The 18,945-nt window shown below is 37.2% G+C and overlaps 1 protein-coding gene across 2 annotated transcripts; it reads right to left on the bottom strand.

Annotated features, from left to right (window-relative positions):
* Positions 1-2,184: 2,184 nt before the first annotated feature.
* p4ha1b (prolyl 4-hydroxylase, alpha polypeptide I b) lies at positions 2,185-13,357 on the bottom strand. Of its 2 annotated transcripts, none has more exons than XM_065244874.2 (15): positions 13,144-13,357; positions 10,968-11,044; positions 9,989-10,085; positions 8,665-8,816; positions 8,415-8,552; positions 7,552-7,803; positions 7,107-7,318; positions 6,836-7,012; positions 4,848-4,918; positions 3,733-3,832; positions 3,601-3,654; positions 3,436-3,501; positions 3,183-3,251; positions 2,999-3,095; positions 2,185-2,867 (listed from the first exon to the last, which is right to left on the bottom strand). In XM_065244874.2, the coding sequence occupies exons 2-15, from the start codon at positions 11,041-11,043 to the stop codon at positions 2,797-2,799; spliced, it is 1,632 nt and encodes a 543-aa protein (XP_065100946.2). In that variant the 5' UTR covers position 11,044; positions 13,144-13,357; the 3' UTR covers positions 2,185-2,796. The 2 variants fall into 2 exon arrangements, with proteins under 2 accessions (XP_065100946.2, XP_065100945.2); XM_065244873.2 differs by lacking the exon at positions 4,848-4,918 and adding an exon at positions 5,578-5,648 and having other exon boundaries at positions 13,144-13,355.
* Between the last annotated feature and the right edge of the window lie 5,588 nt (positions 13,358-18,945).

Here is an 18,945-nt window from a genome sequence, read left to right as displayed (position 1 = left end):
CAATCGATAATTTAATCAATAGTGAGATTAAAACAAATTGACTAGGTAAAAAGGGGGTGGAGGATGAGAGAAATGACAGAGAGCCATTTGATGCATGAAGTCGAACACATTAAAACACAGTTTTTTTTAATACAGTGACAATCGATCGTTTGCAATCAAACAATGTGTTAGTTGGACCTATTAAAAAAATGTAAACATACATATATTTAAAATATTTTTGATATATTTGACTATACATATAGGTATAGTTCACCTAAAAATAAAAATTCTGTCATCATTTAATCACTCTCATGTTAATACAAACCTGTATAAATGTCTTTGTTTTGATGAACACGAAGGAAGATACTTTGAGGAATGTTTGAAACCAAACCGATCATGAGCCCCATTCACTTCCATAGTAGAAAAAAATATCTATAAATAATTTTTCGTACTTTCTTTTTTGTTTCATTATATGTATTGTTCTTTCGTTGTTTTTTCCTATTTTCTTACCATTGTCACTTGGGGTTGGGGTAAGAATCACTTTCTGTTACATTTTCTGACATCCTAACACAAACCCCAACTTTAACCACCAATCCAGACGAGAAACGTTTTAAAAGTGGAAGAAAGACATTTAGAAACCAATACATAAAAGTACATCCATAACCCAAACCCCAAATCTAACCCCAAACCCAAGTGACAATGATTTGAAAATAGGAAAAAAATTAGAAAACAATAAATAAAATTACATGAAAAAGAAAGTTGTGCCACAGATAGAAAAACAATTTATAGAAATTCGTGACACAAAAAAGATATTCATGCTGAATTTTGTGCCATGGACACAAATAAATTAAACATGATTATAACATGACTTTGTATCAGTGGCGGATTTAGCAAATTGGGGGCCCAAGGCGAAGGTATGTATAGGGCCCCCTTATCTGATCTTTAAAAGAGAACAAAACATTTTTTTTTACTCCAAACTCAAGATGGAAAGCAGAGAACACAAAAGTGTAGCACTAGACAAACTAATAGTCACGATGGAACCCAATAGAGAATATGTCAATGGGGAAAAAACGGCCACGGGCAGTAAATAAGGGAGAAACAATTTTAAACTGATGCTGCACAAAAACTAACAATGCATTAAAGCCAATGTTTTTCCCCCAAATCAGTTTTGAGTGTGTTTTTGAAAAATCATTGGCAATTAAGGAGTAAAAATCCTGGATTTTTTCTTAAACATTTAGCAGTTTTGATTAGAACTGAGGTTGATTAACAGATTTATGCAAAAAAGTTTGAAATCAAATATTTATCTGATTTTTACAGCAGTTTAATTTAGTGGAGGTTTTTTCACGAACATAACGAAAGGGATGTGAATTTGCCCACAGTGTATTGTTGAGTTTTTGAAAAATATTCAAAGCATTTTCCCAAAATATGTGTCAAAATAACACAAAATAACCATTTGCTGAAACACAGAGAAAGTTACATTTACATTTACATTTAGTCATTTAGCAGACGCTTTTGTCCAAAGCGACTTACAAGTGAGGTAAACAATAGAAGCAATTATGGCAACATAAGACAGCAATACATAAGTGCACTGGAAATAGTCTCATCAAGTCCAACACAATATACATAGCCAAGGGTATGTTAGTAGTTTTTTTTTTTTTTTTTTTTTTTTTTTAGATAAAGAGGAAGGTAGATAGAGAAAGAGATAAAGAGAAGGGTAACTAAATAAAGATAGTAAATCTGTAATTAGGAAGTTAGGTAATGGTGGAAGAGATGGGTTTTTAGCCGAGTCTTAAAGACAGCTACAGTGTCAGCTGATCGTGTCACGACCGGCAGATCATTCCACAGTTGTGGGACAGTTCCTGAGAAGGTACGCGTTAGTGTTTTCTTCCCTTTTTGAGATGGTACCACAAGTCGTCGCTCGGTGGCAGAGCGCAGTGATCGAGAGGGTACATAAGGCTCTATAAGCAAGCGAAGGTAAGGGGGTGCTGACCCAGTGGTGGTTTTAAAGGCCAGGAGCAGAGCCTTAAATTTGATGCGGGCTGCTATAGGAAGCCAGTGTAACTTGACAAAGAGAGGAGTGACGTGCGCCCTCTTTGGCTCATTGAAGACCACTCTTGCCGCTGCGTTCTGAATCATCTGTAAGGGTTTGGTCGTGCAGGCTGGAAGTCCTGCCAGTAAGTTGTGGCCAAATAAGACTCAACAGAATGATGACATAAAATTTATTTCTGTAGAAAACAGTCACACACAATTTATTTTCCACAAATACAAAAGTACATAAAAAACCCATTAAAAACAAACATGTCTAGCATTGGCCACAGAACTTGTTAAAATATTATTTGGTACTATGTAGGGATTTGTCCACAGCAACATATTGGTCTTAAAAGGTTAGTCTTCAGACTATATAGATCAAGTTGTTTTGATCATCTCAAAATGACCTAAACTACTGCATGTTTCCTCGTTCATTTCTATTCAAGCCTAAAGTGTTAGCGGATTCAAGTTTATGGTTTTGAGTGTTCAGTGGTTAAACGCAGGACTTAAGCAACTTCACTAGAATTGGAGTTCAAGATGAAAGAAAGTGCAAAAGCCAAATATGATTTAAAAAGCAACCCTAAATAAATAACTAGAATAAAACCTTTGATTAGACCTCTGCACATTCATGATGCATTTAGGATCATATCCTACCCATGTTTCTGTTTGAAAAGGGGCATAGAAAAGAAATGAACATTGATGATAGTCATACACTCTTTGTACAGACACACATTCCATACTGAATAAAACTGACACCATGATACTAAACAGGAACGATAGAGAATGTGATCATTCCTCTTCACTTAGACTACATGGTCTTCTGAATTCTTGACCTCGTTCGTGTACCCATTTATTTGATACTGGCAAAGAAAATGAGAAAGAAATGTAAAAGTGATTAACTGGAAACATTCAAACATTTAAGAACTATTACAGAGAATGCTTTGTGTTTTTGGAGAAGTCACTAAAGTTGTTGGGCGGCCAAAATACTCACCCCACTTGTTGCCTACTAAAACTGGACAGGCAGCATGTCGTGTGCTGTAGTCTCCTTCTCCACTAGCCATAAGGTTATACCAGAAAACCGCTGTACCCTGGCGAGACAACAACCACTGAAATTAAAAAGGCTGAACCTGTCTGATGGGAAAGACGAAAAGATTTTGTTGTACAGTATGTTTCACCTTTTTGGGCCATACTGCTGCTCCTACATCAGTGAAGACAGTGGCGCCCCCTGCTGTTACATCACTCATCTGCAACACAAGAGTCCAGGATAAATCAAGCCCATACCAAAACTTAACTTATAAGTCGAGCCTTGCTTATATGAAGGATAAGTAATGCTATATTACTTGATCAACTTTATTACTTGTGGTATTACTATACCGATAAATAAAAAAACCTCAAGACACATATTGTGTGAGCTGTGGGGTTACTTACATAAAAGAGCCAGGTCGCAATTCTGTTTCCTGTGCCCAGTTCTTTAAAAGCATCTGGTTCATCTTTCTGTATGAATACAAAAACAAAGAATGAAGCATGAAACACAAGCTTGTATGTCCCATACAGTGTAATACTGTTATTTAAATATCAAACAAAGGGACTCACCCTTCCAAAGTCAAAGTGAGGTTCATATTGGCCTCCAACTCCATAATTTGCAACCTGACATATGAGAAAAAAACCTGAGCATTTCAGTTCACTTCTAAATGGCTGGTAAATGTGGAAACCCCTCCCACTTACCTGCAACTCTTCCGCTGTGTCCATTTCAAGACCGGTCACATCCTCAATACGCTGGTTAATCCTTTCAATTGTGGAATGCTCATATCCAGACAGCCAAGCACTAAAAAAATTTTGCAGAGGAAATTAAACGTACCACAAAACATAGCACGTATAACAAGCCAACTATATGGCATCACATGCAAACATGAATAACTTAATGCGGACGGACATGCAGGTAAAGCCACAAAGGGTGGGAAAGGGAACCAAAGATGGGAAATATATAGGCAGGCCCCAGGAGAGGGTCACTTCATTACTTTCCTTTTATTAAAAGGAATGTTTGTGGCTGTAAACTCACAAACCGATATACACCAACTTTATTCAGTGTCACCCAGGCTCAAAATTACTCCAGCGACTCCACCCAGTCTGTCCAGTACAAGAAGTGCATTCTCAAACACACACACACACTTATAATAACTAAGAGAGGTTAAACCACTGGGGTGTGGGTGGAAAATGACTGGGACAACTCAACTATGTTAAGCACTATTAAAGATTATTTTAGTGTACAGACACAACGGTTGGCCACGCAGCAGCTATGGCAACAAACTTTTGTATGTGTTAATGTGTGTGTGTGTGTGTGTGTGTGTGCGAGCGTGTGTGCACGCACAAATATTTATCCATTCCCAAGTACTCCCGATAGGATGATTATTAGGAGGATTTGGGAAGAACACACATGAAAATATGTTCTCTCTACTCTTACATCTGCTGTCTGTATAAATATATTACAGTGTTAATATAAGGCTTAAACTAACAACTGGGACGTTTTGTAGCTGCTTGCATTCACAGTTTGACAGGCCTAAAACAGCCTGTACTTAAATCGAAAAGTCATTGCTTACAAAAGTAATAAGCTTATTGCTTCAGAATTTAATAACAATGCTGTAAAGTCCTTTGAATATCAACAGCATCACAAAAAAAATCAATGGCATATTAGCACGACATTGAACTGACTCTACTACTCGAGAAAATGTAATTGAATAAAATTATTTAAATAATTAAATTCTAAATTTAATTCAGCTTAATAAATTAAACCTTAATTTAATTGATAACATTTCAATTTAATTCACCTTTTAAGCCCTTACCTCTTGGAGACTCTGTATTGGGCAGTGGTGAGTTTTCCCGTAATGGGATCGTGCACAGTTGCTCTCCTTAGCTAAACCCCATTATACAAAGCAGAAGAAAGAAAGATAGAAACAAAAAAGCAGCACACAAAGTAGTAGAGAGACAGATAAAGCAGAGAGAGAGAAAGAAAGAGGTCACTTTAGTTTAATATTCTGAACTAAAGCCATGTAAAGAACAGGGACAGATCTGTTCACCATCAGTGATACAAAACTATAAGTAAATGTTTTATGCTTTGGCTTTTAAGTTCTCAGCATGAATCTTTCGATCACAAACTGCAACTAGGTAATTTGCACAACTGTCTTTTTTACATACTATTGAAATCAGACTGTCCCTGTTTACGCTTCACCGTCACTGAGCACATGACTACTAAAGCTGGAAAAAACAGCATAACGACATAAAAACACCAATGCAGGGTGTACAACTCCTCAGCATAAAAACAATATTAAAACTTTCTGCTCCAACAGTTATTTCTCAAACTAGATTCTAGTATTCCCTATAATCATTTTGTTGAAGTAGAATTACAATTTTAGTAATTAAAATTTAGTATTTTTAATTAGTTGATTCAAATAATTAATTTAATCAAATAAATAATAACAAAATCCATGTTTTACATTGTTTCTGCTAAGGAGTTCTCTAATCCTACAGAACAGTGAGGGCACGGCGCAGCATCTCGTCATTTTCAAGCCTTACCTCTTACTGATCCTGTAGGGGGCGGTTTCGAGCACGCCTGTGATGGGATTGGATATAGTGGCCCTACGGAGCTGAGGAGCCAGACATGGGGTTACACATTGCTCTGTGCCCCTTACAGCCTCCAGTACCTCAACCCTTTACTAATACTGACTAGACATCTAAACTAGTACATTCTTGAAAATAAAGGTTCCTAAAAGGTACTTATGGTTCCATAAATATTCACAAAACTGTTCAGTTGCAAAAAAGTTGTTTGTAGTAGAAAAGGGGGTTATACAGAAAATATAAATGTAAGAAATATATATATAGTACCTTTGACTAAAAAGTTCTCCTGTTGAATCGCTGTCAAGAACCCTTTTAAGAACCCTCATTTTTATTAGCGTATATTAAAAATAATTACATATATACGGAGATTCACACCATTCAGAAATACTGCTTTGTTGGCAAAATCAGATTTTCAGCAAAGTCCTCTAAGTGCACAGACGGCACACTAAACGACCATGGATCACATTCAAACTTGTGTCCCTTGTTAGGGCCCGAGCATTGAGGTGCAAGGACCCTGCTGTTCTTCAAGGAGTTATTATGAGTTCTTGGACCTGAATACAACCTTAATGTGGCAGTGACATGGATCATAGCACCCCCTAATTTGTGGTTTAGTTTCTTCATTTTTACATTCTGAATTGTATTATTTGCAATGTTTTCAGTTGCATCTTTAGTGAGTTTGCAACTGTTTACCATGTCATGTCCAAATAAATAAATTTGGAGTTTTTATTAAAGAAAAACTTGCATGCACTTAGTGGGTTTTGCATCGAAAGTGCATCAATTTTGTTAAATACCAATAAAATGACTGTAGTGAGTGACATTTGTGAAAATAAGGCATTTCAATTACTGACAAATAACCTTTATATTGCCATAAAAGTGAAATTACTGAACCTAAACATAAGAGCATGATAAGAAATGCTCATTTACAAGAAAACATGCCAGACGCACTTAGAGGGGTTTGCATCTGAACTCCTTAATTACTTCTAAATTTCACATTTTCTCAACAATACAATAAAATCTTCAACTGTGCATATTATTCTTATAAACTTGACTTGAGCTTTGACATGGCTCAGTTTCTTTAAACTAGAGAAGCATTTACTGTAGATTTTAATTATTAATGAGTATCTAATGCACAAAAACCTAGCCCTGCAAATATCCTAAGAATGATTTTTAGGGTGTCTGCAAATATCTGACTTTATTCAGAAACTCAAAAACTTACTCTGGGTTTTGCCAGTTGCTTCACTGTCATGATTTCACTGTCAGAGATGATGTCATGATACCGAACAATGTGCGGGCGGTCCCACTCATCCTCCACTTTCACCGGAGCCAATAGCAATCGTGGATTGCGGCCATTGTCAGAGTAACGACAAAACAAACGGCTCTGTCTGCGAGGTGTCTACAGGGCAAAAGAAACAGAAACAAAAATTTAAGAAAAATATTTAACAGTTAAGGAGAAAAAGTGGAGATAAATGTCATATTTATTTTTTTACCAGTTTCAATCCCTCTCCTCTGCACAGCATTTCATATCTCTTCCTTTCTGGCAGAGGATCATTGGAGCGTTTTCTCTGAGCTTCACGTTTGTCCACCGCTTTCTTTTCTCTTATTTTAACCTCCTCATTTTTCTCTTCCTCTGCCTTTCTCTGCTTCTCCAACTGGAACTCAAAGTATTTTAGGTTCCCATTGGCTCTCTGGTGATTCGGGTCTGAAATTCAAACGCAGCACAAAGCCATTTTTTCAAGTTAGCCGAGGTATGATTTATCCGAGTGTTGAGCTATCTTATTTTCTGTCATGTAAGGTCACTCTTTCCAGCTCTTTCCTTACTAAACAGCTCATTCCTTATACTATATCAAACTCAGCCTTTACATCTCTTAATAATATTCCAAACTTTACTTTAAAGAAGAGCTTCCCATAATTTTATTTACTCTGCAAACTTACCCAACTTCAGCATCCTTCTGGTAATTTCGAGAGCTTTCTCTAGCTCCCCCTGTTGGTAAATGGCGTAACTGAGGTAGTCCATTACTGTGACCTTGTCTATAGTGGATTCCTCGCCCCCATCCAGCTGTGCGAGTGCTTGTGTCATCCAAAGTTCAGTGTGATAGTAGTCCGCATCAGAGTACGCGATCTTCCCCAGCTCAAAGCAGTCTTCCACTGTCATCTGGCTCTTATGAATCACACCTGAGGCCACACCTGTAAGCAGATAAAAAGACACAAGTCTTTTTATAATGAAATGTAATATATTTAGTTGAAAATTAAAAGTATAATACATTTGAAAGAATAGTTTACTATAAAAACATCTCTCATACATATAGTTTTCATTAAAGGGGACATTTCACAAGACTTTTTTAAGATATAAAATAAATCTTTGGTGTCCCCAGAATACATGAAGTTTTAGCTCCAAATATCATATAGATAATTTATCATAACATGTTAAAATTGTGACTTTAGAGGTGTGTGCAAAAATGTGCCGTTTTGGGTGTGTCATTTAACATGCAAATGAGCCGATCTCTGTCCTAAACGGCAGTTGCGTGGTTGGATGGTGCAGATTAAGGGGCGGTATTATCCCCTTACGACATCACCAGGGGGGCCACATTTCAATTACCTATTTTTTCACATGCTTGTGGAGAATGGTTTACCAAAACTAAGTTACTGGGTTGATCTTATTCACATTTTCTAGGTTGATAAAAGCACTGGGGACCCAATTATAGCACTTAAACATGGAAAAAGTCAGAATTTCATGATATGCCCTCTTTAATTTTAAGCAGACTTCAGGGAGAACATAAACACATGCACTCACTCACCAGGTAGGTCTCCAGTCGAAATGGCGCTGGCGGACAGCTGGTATGTGTCCTGCAATCTAAGCAAAGCCTTGGCTGCTCCTGTCTGGTCCTCATCCGTTGGGAAAAACTGTCTCTGATTGGTCAGATTAGAAATAAACCCTAAGAAATGAGAAAAACAGACCTCAAAGATCACGAATAATGAAAAAAAGGGAATGTTCATGTAAGTAAAGATATTAGCAATTATGTCGACAAAGTCTCTGGTATCACTAACCATTGGTGGTGTCTTGCAGAACCAAGCTCTCCAGGTCTGCCCACTCACTGTTGAGTCGTTTCATGAGCTTGAAGGCGTTCACCGGGTGTCCCAGGAATCCCTCGGGGTCCTGGGTGGCTGTGTGTGACAGCGTATCCACCTTTTCTGCCCACCTGTTGCAATTGATGAACAATAAAATAATGCTTAGATGCTAATAAATCACAAGCCATTCATGAACTGGCAAAACACGTAAGGAAAAAAGGTCCTTGTGTTTTTAAATAAAAAGCATGTTTAAGCATTTATATCTAGGCTACGTTTACATGACAACAATGTAGTAGTTGGCCAGTAGATGGCGATGTTACCTTGAAAAGAAACACTACACCTGCGCACCTATACATTCTTCAGCAGATTGATAAATGCAAAGATGACAGAAGCATGCAACTTTAGACGTTGTTTAGACAATGAGGTAGGTTTATAGTTGTGCTGCGTTTACACCAGCCACGGTAGAGGCGGCAAGCGTGGGTGATTTACATGTTAAGTCAATGCAAAGACGCAATTACAAGCGGATTATTATCCTGCCGCGCGGTACACGCGGTAAACCCGACGCGAATGACGCGGAATGCACGAAATGATCTTTGTCGCAGGAAACGCGCAAGTTGAAAAATCTGAACTTCGGCGGATTTTCACGCCGCGTTAACCAATCAGGACCTTACTGTAGTAGTGACGTGATTACAGGAAGCCAGCGGAGTGGTGGAGTCTCAGCGTAGTCGCAGAAGCCCCTCCCATGACGTGAATTCCCTCGTGAATTTCTGGAATGACTAGAATTTCACGCACCCAAATGTTCAAGCGTCCAACTACGCGCGAATAGCGCGTTTTTGCTGCCTCTACCATGGCTGGTATAAACGCAGCATTACAAGTAACCCTTATCAAGTGACAAAATTGTATACTTTGTAGGAGAAACGTTAATAAACTCAGCATCTTGAGTAGCACAAAAACAGTCCTGTAGGTCGCCTATGTTGTTTTGGTTTACTCGCGCATGGCTATAGGCTGAATAAAAAAAATGTCACCGTTATCACAGATTTGCTTTTACATAATTTACATGGAGACAACAAGGCGCCGGTATAAAAACTTGAACTTTGAAACCGCTCTTCAAAACGGTGCTGTCATGTAACAGCCATAACGCATAAAAACTTTCCTGTTTACTGAAAATGTTGTTATGCTATGTAAACAGCCCCATACAAACAGATGATCAGCATATGTGTTGGCATGTATGTTTGCACAGCTGAGCATGTTTGCAGCATATGTTTCCATGTTTGTTTGTGTCTGTGTGACTGTTCAGACTCACTGTTTGACTTGCTCTAGTTTGTTCTCCTCTTGCTTAATGTACTCTTTTAGTGATGTCACCAGGTCCTTTTCTGTGTATAGTAGATCTGTCATCTGACCTAGAAGTCGATTAACACAAATCTAAAATTAAAACTGAAGCATCTCATACTTATCCATTTAAATGCATGCTGATTTAGGTTTCTTATGTTTCTATTTTCAGAAGGGGTGGAACAGATCACACCAAAACCCCATTCAGACAGCACACTGGTCCTAGAAAATAACTTTGCCAACTTGCCTACTGTGTGAACGCAAAAACATCCCGTAATTGATCCTGGGATCGCTCCCATAAAGAGGAGCTAGTAACATTGTCATAACATTTACGGAACGCGTCCTGTGTAAACAAAAGGCAGTAACAATGCCAAAAAGCGACGTGTCGTAGTGAGGACGGCGGAGTGCCATCGCAAAAAGTTATCATTCATATACGCTCCTTTATGATCTCATCATATACAAAAGAGAAATCGGAAAATAAGCTTACTTTAGATCTTGCGATAAAAACATACCAAGTATATGACTTAGTCATGTATTTTTACAGGATCTTTACGGGATGTGTTTGAACACAGCCAAAAAGATTCCAGAAAATCATTGGCAGTGTGAATAAACCAAAAATCGAACAATCCTCTGATACAAATCCCGGAAGCATTTTTCGTGTATTTTCCGTAATCTGTGTCTGAAAAGGGCTAAAGTCTGAATGAAACATTTGTTGCTAATTCAGAAAAAATTTAATTTGTACTAATGTGCTTTAGCTGGTGCACTGAAATGACTTGGATTGTTTTTACACTTGGGTCAGCAGCTGCACCACACCTCCCACTTACATTCTTAGTCTATACCCTATTTACGGACATCCTGCATGTTTAAATATCAGGATAACCTATGAGTAATAGACAGGAAACAATACAGGGAAATAAACCATAAACATTGGTAAAAACAATGGATAATCTTACCTATAGAAGTGAAAAAGTCAACATGGGCGTACAGGGTGTGAAAGAGTAAACTCAACAGGAACCAACACCGCACCATCCTGAGAGAAAGAGGGATACGTGATGCATCAAATCAAATCCATACACAAAAGATGATAATAATTCTGCCTTTTATGGTGTCATTATTCAAACAGGGAACCAAAGTAAGTTTTAATACAACATGCAGTATGGATGTTTGGAGGCAGTGTTTATTGTTGGCACAAATTTGTCAACCAATGGTTTGAATGACAGAGGGAATCAAGACACCCCTGCGGGAAACTCTCTTCGCGTGTTTGTGCAAGTGTTGGCTTGTGTAAACAAGAGGTCACGCTTGTTTTGTGAAAAGGTTAACTTGTCAAGCCACAGGAAGCCTGGGGTAGGGAATTACTGGACAAATACACCAACAACCCCCCACAAATAAAGAGATTCACACTGTCCTTCTTATACTGCATCCAGTTTCATATCATTCGATTCAAGTTTAATTGACCCACAATCTGCTACATGCATGTTATTAACACATAATATTAGAGAAGGACATTCTTGTTATAAACTGCAAAAAATCTGTATAATTTATTTTAACAGGATATTTAATGTGTTGCACAAGTAATGTCATAAGGCCAAATTATGTGAAGAGACATGTCATGGTATGTTTAAACAGGCATCTGACGCTTAAGGAATAAATGCCCTAAGGGGCCACAAAACCAACAACCTATCTGACTGCTGTATACACATTTGGTCTGTAAAAGGAATTCACCTGAACCTTGCCTGCTGCATGAACTAATGTTAATGCCATATCCCTGTCAGGATAGTATGAATGGAAAACTTATGAATGGTGCTACATAAACTAAATGCATGAATTTGCATTTCTTAGCATAGAGACGACTTTGTCACAGAGATACACATAAAAATATGTCCTTATTCACACCTTGAGAATTCTGACATTGTTTTTGTACAGTTTAAGAGTTATCATACTAATATTGGAGCATATCACCCATTTTAGTTCATTAGTAGTTTTCATTTTTCTCAAATTGGCTTAAAATATCCAGGCAACAAAGGCTAGTATTCTTTAAAAATGAAAGGAGAAAGACACTATAGTTATAGAAAAACACTATAGTTATAAAACCAATAGATAACAATGTGATGCTAATATAATTAAATTAACTGTCAAAGAAATAAAAAAACATGAAAATGACAAAAAATATGATGTCTTCTTACACCTCTTGAATGAGATCGTTTATTATGAGTTTAAAAAGTTCATATGTACATTTTTGTTTTTTTTTAAGAGAGTTCGTGAGCTTGTGAGGGTCCAGCATGGAAGCTACGAGAAGTTCATTGGCTCCAGCGTAGCGGAAGTGCCACGTCCTCGCGCTCCCCCTCCCCGTGCACGAGCGAACAGTGGTGGAGCAAATGCTTAAAAGCTGCCAGTAGCAAACGCCAAGCCACAAAATAACAGAATTCCTAAAGTAGGTCATGTGGTACTTTTAATATCTAATTTACCCACTATAGGTGCCAACCTATCACAGGCACGCCGCACTGCGCCCGTTACAACTGTACAAACAACACAATACGCAAAACCACGTGCAACTATTGGACCACTTATTTTTGACTGAAGAAATTAAAAGCGACACACTTTGAAAATTTAATCCGAAACATCACTACTAATCCTTATGACACTTTTCTCGAAGAGCTCAATATACATATTTTGTTGTGTGTATAGCGGAAATTCCTGCCGGTGTTACACCGGCAACTTCCGAAACTCTGCAAACTTTCTGGATCAATAATTTTAATGCCAGTGGAAAGTTTACCTGTATACTGAATATATATTGTCAATTAGTTAATGTATATAGTATTTTATAGTAAATTGATAAATTGCAGTAAATATTGTAGTTAACGTTAAATATTTAAGTTAACGTTACAGTGAAATGAATAGTGGAAATTCCTGCAAGGAAAACCCCCAAAGCTTTACAAACTTTCGAGAACAGTGATTTTATTTCCACCGAAAAGTGTTTACTTGTAAATTGTACGTTTACTGTATCGTATTAACTTGCTTTATCTATAAGGCTAAAGCACACTAAACACATAAACAAGAACAAAACTTTCATTAAACTTTGCTATTAGAGAGCATAAATATAACAAAACTTCTGTTAACTAAAGCATTTACCTGAGTAATTTCGAACTGTCACCACGTACAGAAACACCAAGTCAATCCCGAGGTTCCTCTCCTGATGCTAATGTCTTGAAGACGCTTGTGTTTACGATGCCTCTTGTGTGCAGCTGGGCTTTATTTGGGACTGAGGAGGCTGCACGGCTTTTCTCATCTATCTGCTGAGCTACGTGCAGAGTCTCACACACTCCCAAATCACGAAACCTGGCAATTTTGGGGTTGGAATCGGAACTGCGCATGCGCATTCTACATTAGCATTGGAATCTCTGCACATTGCAAAGGGAGCATCTGAATGTTCCACTGTGAGTGAATTGGTTTTTTTTGCTGTTTTAAAGGGATAGTTCACCCAAAAATTATAATTTTGTCATTTACTCACCCTCATGTTGTGAAAAACCTGTATATATTTATTTGTTCCGATGAACACAAAGGAAGATATTTTGAGAAATGTTTGTAACCAAACCGTTTGTTGACCCCAATTACTTCCATACTGTTCTTTTTTCCTACAATGAAAGTCAATGGTCCACAAACATCAAAATATCTACATTCGTGTTCATCAGAACAAAGACATTTATACAAGTTTGTAACAACATGAGAGTGATCAAATTTTCATTTTTGGGTGAACCATCCCTTTAAAATGCAGACTAAAACCGATAAATGCATTATAATTGCTGCACATTTTCAGTTGTTTTATATTTAAGACTAAATGTTTTAGCACATCCACCCACTAAAATTGTAATAATTATCAATATTCTGTAGTGCAGTACACTGCTTATATGCATACTTGCATAACAATTAAAATACATAGGCTTATTTATAGTTTTACAGTTGTATACACAGTGTTATATATTCTTTGCACATGTGTAAATAACACATCATGTACACGTTTTTATTCTATTCCGTTATTTTTTCTGTTTCTTGTGTTGTATATATATAATGTAAATATGTATACTAAGAGTTTCTGGAAACCAGAACAAATTATTTGTGTGTGTGCAGAGTTAGCAGAAAAAAACTTCTTGTTTTAAGAATATGTTTCTGTTCTCGTTTTGAGAATAATTGTAATACCATTATATGTAATCCTACTATGTATCTTACAGTGACCTCTTTCATTTACTTTTTCTTTCTTTCATTCTTTCTTTCTTTCTCCTGCCACCCCTCCTTTTTATGATTTATAATACGAACTGGTCTAAAATTTGGTAATTATACAGTAAAGTTAAATGATCTTTAAAGCTATTCCTGTTGTTTTAGCTTCTAAAACCATTACTTTCCATATTGACACTGTAGAAAGCAGAGCTGTAAAAGAGGCAAATGTTTGTCACATATACACAGAGGAATGTTTGCATGCATCTGTGTTTGTTTGAGTGTGAACCTTTATAGCACAAAAGTGACACAATGGAAGGCAATTGTGTTATAAACCATTTATTCCACTCTAATGGATGTAAAATTATATTACAAATGAGGGGAATTTAATGCAAATTTATTATTTATTTAACTTATTGTATAAAGTTAACTGATCAAAGTGAAACCTTTAAACCTCTATTATTCTTTGTGGGCTAACATGTTTGTATTAATGTTCTTTGTGTAAAGATAATGCTCTTTTGTTTGAAAGTTAATAAGCCTGCCTTCAATAGGATACATCTGACTCATTTAAAGTTTGGACCTCCGCAGTGTAAGAACATCAATACGAGCAGAGTAGTTCACAATAAATCGCAAAACATCAATTTTTTTGTTACAGAACCTAAACTAGACACACACACAATCTTTATCTTCATTCCCTATGGTCTTAACATTAAATAAAAGGCAAAGGTTTAGTGGTTTGTCAATGATATTGAGGTCCAGAAATCCACTGTTAAACACATCCTGGTAGTTACCTTGGTAGTTGCAAGCACATATAAAAATAGCAATTCTATACAACACTTTTTGTTAGTTTTCTTATTGATGGAGTATACTCTTAAAAATAAAGGTGCTTAAAAGAGTTTTCCCAGCGATGCCATAAAATAACCTTTTTTGGTTTCTCAAATAACCATTTAGATAAGGTTCTTCAAAGAACCACTTTTCTATACATTTTTATAATTTAAAGAACCTTTTATTCCCTTAAAGAAACTTTTGTGAAACAGAAAGGTTCTTCAGATGTTAAAGGTGCATTAAAGAACAATTTATACAGAAAAGGTTCTTCTATGGCAGGGGTGGGGAACCCTGGTCCTGGAGGGCCAGTGTCCTGCAGAGTTTTGTTCCAACCCTAATTAAACACACCTGAAAAATCAAATTAAAGTCTTCAGGATCACTTGCAAATGAAATTCAGGTGTGTTTGATTAGGGTTGGAACTAAACTCTGCAGGACAGTGGCCCTCCAGGACCCAGGGTTCCCCACTCCTGTTCTATGGCATCCTAAAGCACCTTTAGTGTTTGATTCATGGGGGTAAAGTCTTCTCGAGTCTGTATTTTTTTTACAACAATATCATGATAATCAGAAGTTTCCTTCCTTCACATCAAAATTTTTTGGAAAGCTGTCCTGAACTTTCATACTGTACTTCTCAAAGACAGAAGTCATCCAGCGAGGTGAGACATTGCCCAAACAGCTGTTCCTCATAGTCAGAGAGCTGCAGAAGAAACATTGCATTTGGGGCAGCACAACCTCTTCTCTCCTTCAGCCAGTGAAAAACATGTAGCAAAGACCAACGTCTGTGCTCTATTAGGAACCTTAATGTCAACATAGAGCTCCTGCTCCGGCTGCAGTGCACCAACACACGACCGCCCGGTGAACCCGGTGCCCCCCTCAAGGCCTCAGCAATAAACTTGAGGCTTCTGGAAGGGCCTGTCTCAGATCTTGCTGTGCATCATCACTAAGCCGCAGGTGAAGATAATGTATTACAGTTGGAAAGGCATCAGATATTTCAGCAGTCGCATTGACCACGTGTGTGATGTGGAGGTTTTTGATGATGCGGCAGTCATGGGCCTAGAGAGGCAGAGCCTTGGGTGCCCCTTCCAAGATTTCAGAGGCATAGATGGTGAGGAAGCAATGCTCAGACTGCAGACTGTAGGATCATCCAAGGGGTGCACAGGAAAGGATAGAGAGAATGAAAAGCCCCCCTGGAGGAATACTGGGTCCATTCCTAGAGCACTCAGCTGAAAAAAACATTGCTGAAGAGTGGGAGAATCAGCGTGTGCCTCCTGACTGCCAACTGAAGCACAAACCCACATACAAATTCACAAATGTATATGTTTTTTTTTATTTACAAAATATGCTACACAGTCAAGCAATGGTCATACAATTAAATTTAATGCAATTAACTAAAATAAAAAAAGTATTACATTTAGATCTGCTTAAGTTGTATCAAATGTTTCTTTCTTCTTTTGCAATGCAGTGTTGATTACTGCAGCCACTCACATATGTCACATGACTACTGAGTTTTTATTAATGTATAAGATAGCAATAAAATAATTTATAAACGCAGTGTAGTCTATAAGAATGTGGGGTTAAATTTGATGTTTAATTTACATTTAATATGATTACAGTGGGGTACACTGTGCCCCCTTAAAAAAATAGTGCATGATGCCCCTGATAGTAGGTCTATATGCATTTAAAAAAAGAGTGTTATACCTGGGTTCTGGCCTTCTTCAGCAGTATAGAGAACTCTTGAAGTTGAACACAACTGATCAAACAACCCAGTTCTGGATAAATTACAGTCACCCTGGCACAGGCAGTTACCAGGTGACTCTGCTTGTATCTGCACATATAAAGCAGTAAGCAATAGGCAAAATAATACACAAACCCACAACGAAACGCATGTGAGAGTTGTATGTGTTAATGTAAGGACACTTTAAGTGTACAATAACTAATCTTGGATTGCAGTATAACATTTAGATTGTTTTTAGTGAGATGTGTCAGACAAATGTGCATTTGGTGAGTGTTGTTCACACTGGTAACCCACTGCTTCTTGGGGCTTATTGCTTTAATTACTGTGCATGGTGTGATCTTTTACGATGACATTGTTTACCTTCAGTTTTGGACTGAGATGATTCAATGACGTTAATTTAAGAGAGTTTGACTGTGCCTTTCAACTCCCTGCAGGAGGCGCCATTTCGGAGCTGCAGAGAGCCTGGCATGCCAGAAGGACGAACCCAAGGACATTTATCAGTTCTGTGAAAATGGAGGACTGGACCGATTGCATATTCAGGTATTTGCTAAATATTGTAGCTTATGTTGTATTGTATCAATTTTACATCCTCTCCACCAAAAGAAAAGGTGGTGCACTAGAGTCAAACCAGGTGAAGTCTGAATGTGAGATAAAAAAAACTCTTATCTCTAAAACTCTAACTTTTTCCCTTATCTGCTTTATTCTTTATTTTTTTAGAGCATTTTGTTGTATATGTAAAAATGAAATTTTGAGGAAAAAAGATTTTGAATCATTTTGTCACCTGGACAGCACAATGCCCATGGTTTTGCATGGGAATCATTTTGGGTTGTGTAGCTGAAGTCTACTATCTCCCTCCTCCTTGTCAAACTTAGTGGGTTGTCATGGTAATAAAGAAAAGTGAAGTGCTTAACATGAGCAAAAGCATGCTGGCAGTGACAGGTCAGTGTGTCAGACCAGATACAAACACACACTTCTGAATTTCAATTAATTAAATAAGAATTACAGTTGCTGCCTTGGTTTAAGATAAAATGCATAGAAACCATTATGTTTCAGCTGTGACATAGTATTAGAATAGAATTTATTTTGCTAATGTATATGTTTAAGTTATTGACCAACCCACCTACCCAGAGGAAAAAAACTGAGTTTGGTTTTTCATAACTCTGAAGATTTGAAGGAGTTTGCAGTTTCATTTAAGTTTCAACTTGTTTCTCCTAAAACTGCTTAGGATTTTTTTTGCAATATTTTGCAATGTATATGGGTATTTTGATGAGAAATGTTTACATTGAGATCTTCAGTAATATTATTCTAAATGACCGGGTTGGCAGATTTGAGATTAGTTTGTCTCACTGACTGACAAGTCTTAAGGTTAGCCCTAGACTAAAACACATGTTTGAGCTGTCTCAACTGACAATAACTTGCCATTGACTTGTCTTAAGATACACACCAGTAACGTCTTTATCTAAGGTATGTGTATAAAAGATGCATACATTTTTTTACTTAAGGCCTATTCTGGCTTTAGCTAGCTTTGTTGGTGGTGGTGGCGCAGTGGATAAGACACACGCCTTTGGTGTGAGAGACCCGTTCGAATCCACCATGACACACCATTGTGTCCCTTTGCAAGACACTTAACCCTAGTTGCTTCGGAGGCGTCTGACCTCTGACATATAATTGTAAGTCGCTTTGGATAAAAGCGTTATCTTAATGAATAAATGTAAAATGTTGTTGGTGAAACCGGGCCTAGGTTTTGTTTTAAAACTTTTAGAGACATTTGTGAGATTTCTGTTTTACTGTTTCTCATTGATAAGTTACTGTAGTACTGACACAATACAAAACTAATGTCACTATTTATTATATATATATTAATTAGTGGTGGGTTGCATAGCCGCTAGCTAAAATGTATGCTTTTGCATGCATACATATTCAGACAGAAAAGTTTTATTCAAATTGATGATTATGTATTGATGCTGAGAGGAACAAATAATAAATATTTATAAATGACTGTGGTCAAATTTTTCTCAGCACGTTTATCCAGTGAATTTGTAATTTATTTTATGTGTAATGGTGGATGCCATATTACTATACTTCCAAACAAAACAAGTACATCATCTGTTTATTTTGTCATCTAAAAGAGATAATGCAGAAAGAACTCTTTGCCATAAAAGGCG

The sequence above is a fragment of the Paramisgurnus dabryanus genome, chromosome 17 (assembly GCF_030506205.2).
Source record: "Paramisgurnus dabryanus chromosome 17, PD_genome_1.1, whole genome shotgun sequence".
Lineage (NCBI taxonomy): Eukaryota > Metazoa > Chordata > Actinopteri > Cypriniformes > Cobitidae > Paramisgurnus > Paramisgurnus dabryanus.
The sequence above is the reverse complement of the archived record's forward strand: the minus strand, read 5'-3'. Positions and strand labels throughout refer to the sequence as shown.

Excerpts from the sequence above, each read along its gene's own strand:
- p4ha1b (XM_065244874.2), bottom strand. The coding sequence starts at position 11,043 with ATGGTGCGGTGTTGGTTCCTGTTGAGTTTACTCTTTCACACCCTGTAC. Across the intron at positions 7,013-7,106 it reads GAGGAGAGGGATTGAAACTG|ACACCTCGCAGACAGAGCCG; the intron begins GTAAAAAAATAA and ends TTTGCCCTGTAG. Across the intron at positions 3,096-3,182 it reads CAGCAGTATGGCCCAAAAAG|GGTACAGCGGTTTTCTGGTA; the intron begins GTGAAACATACT and ends TTGTCTCGCCAG.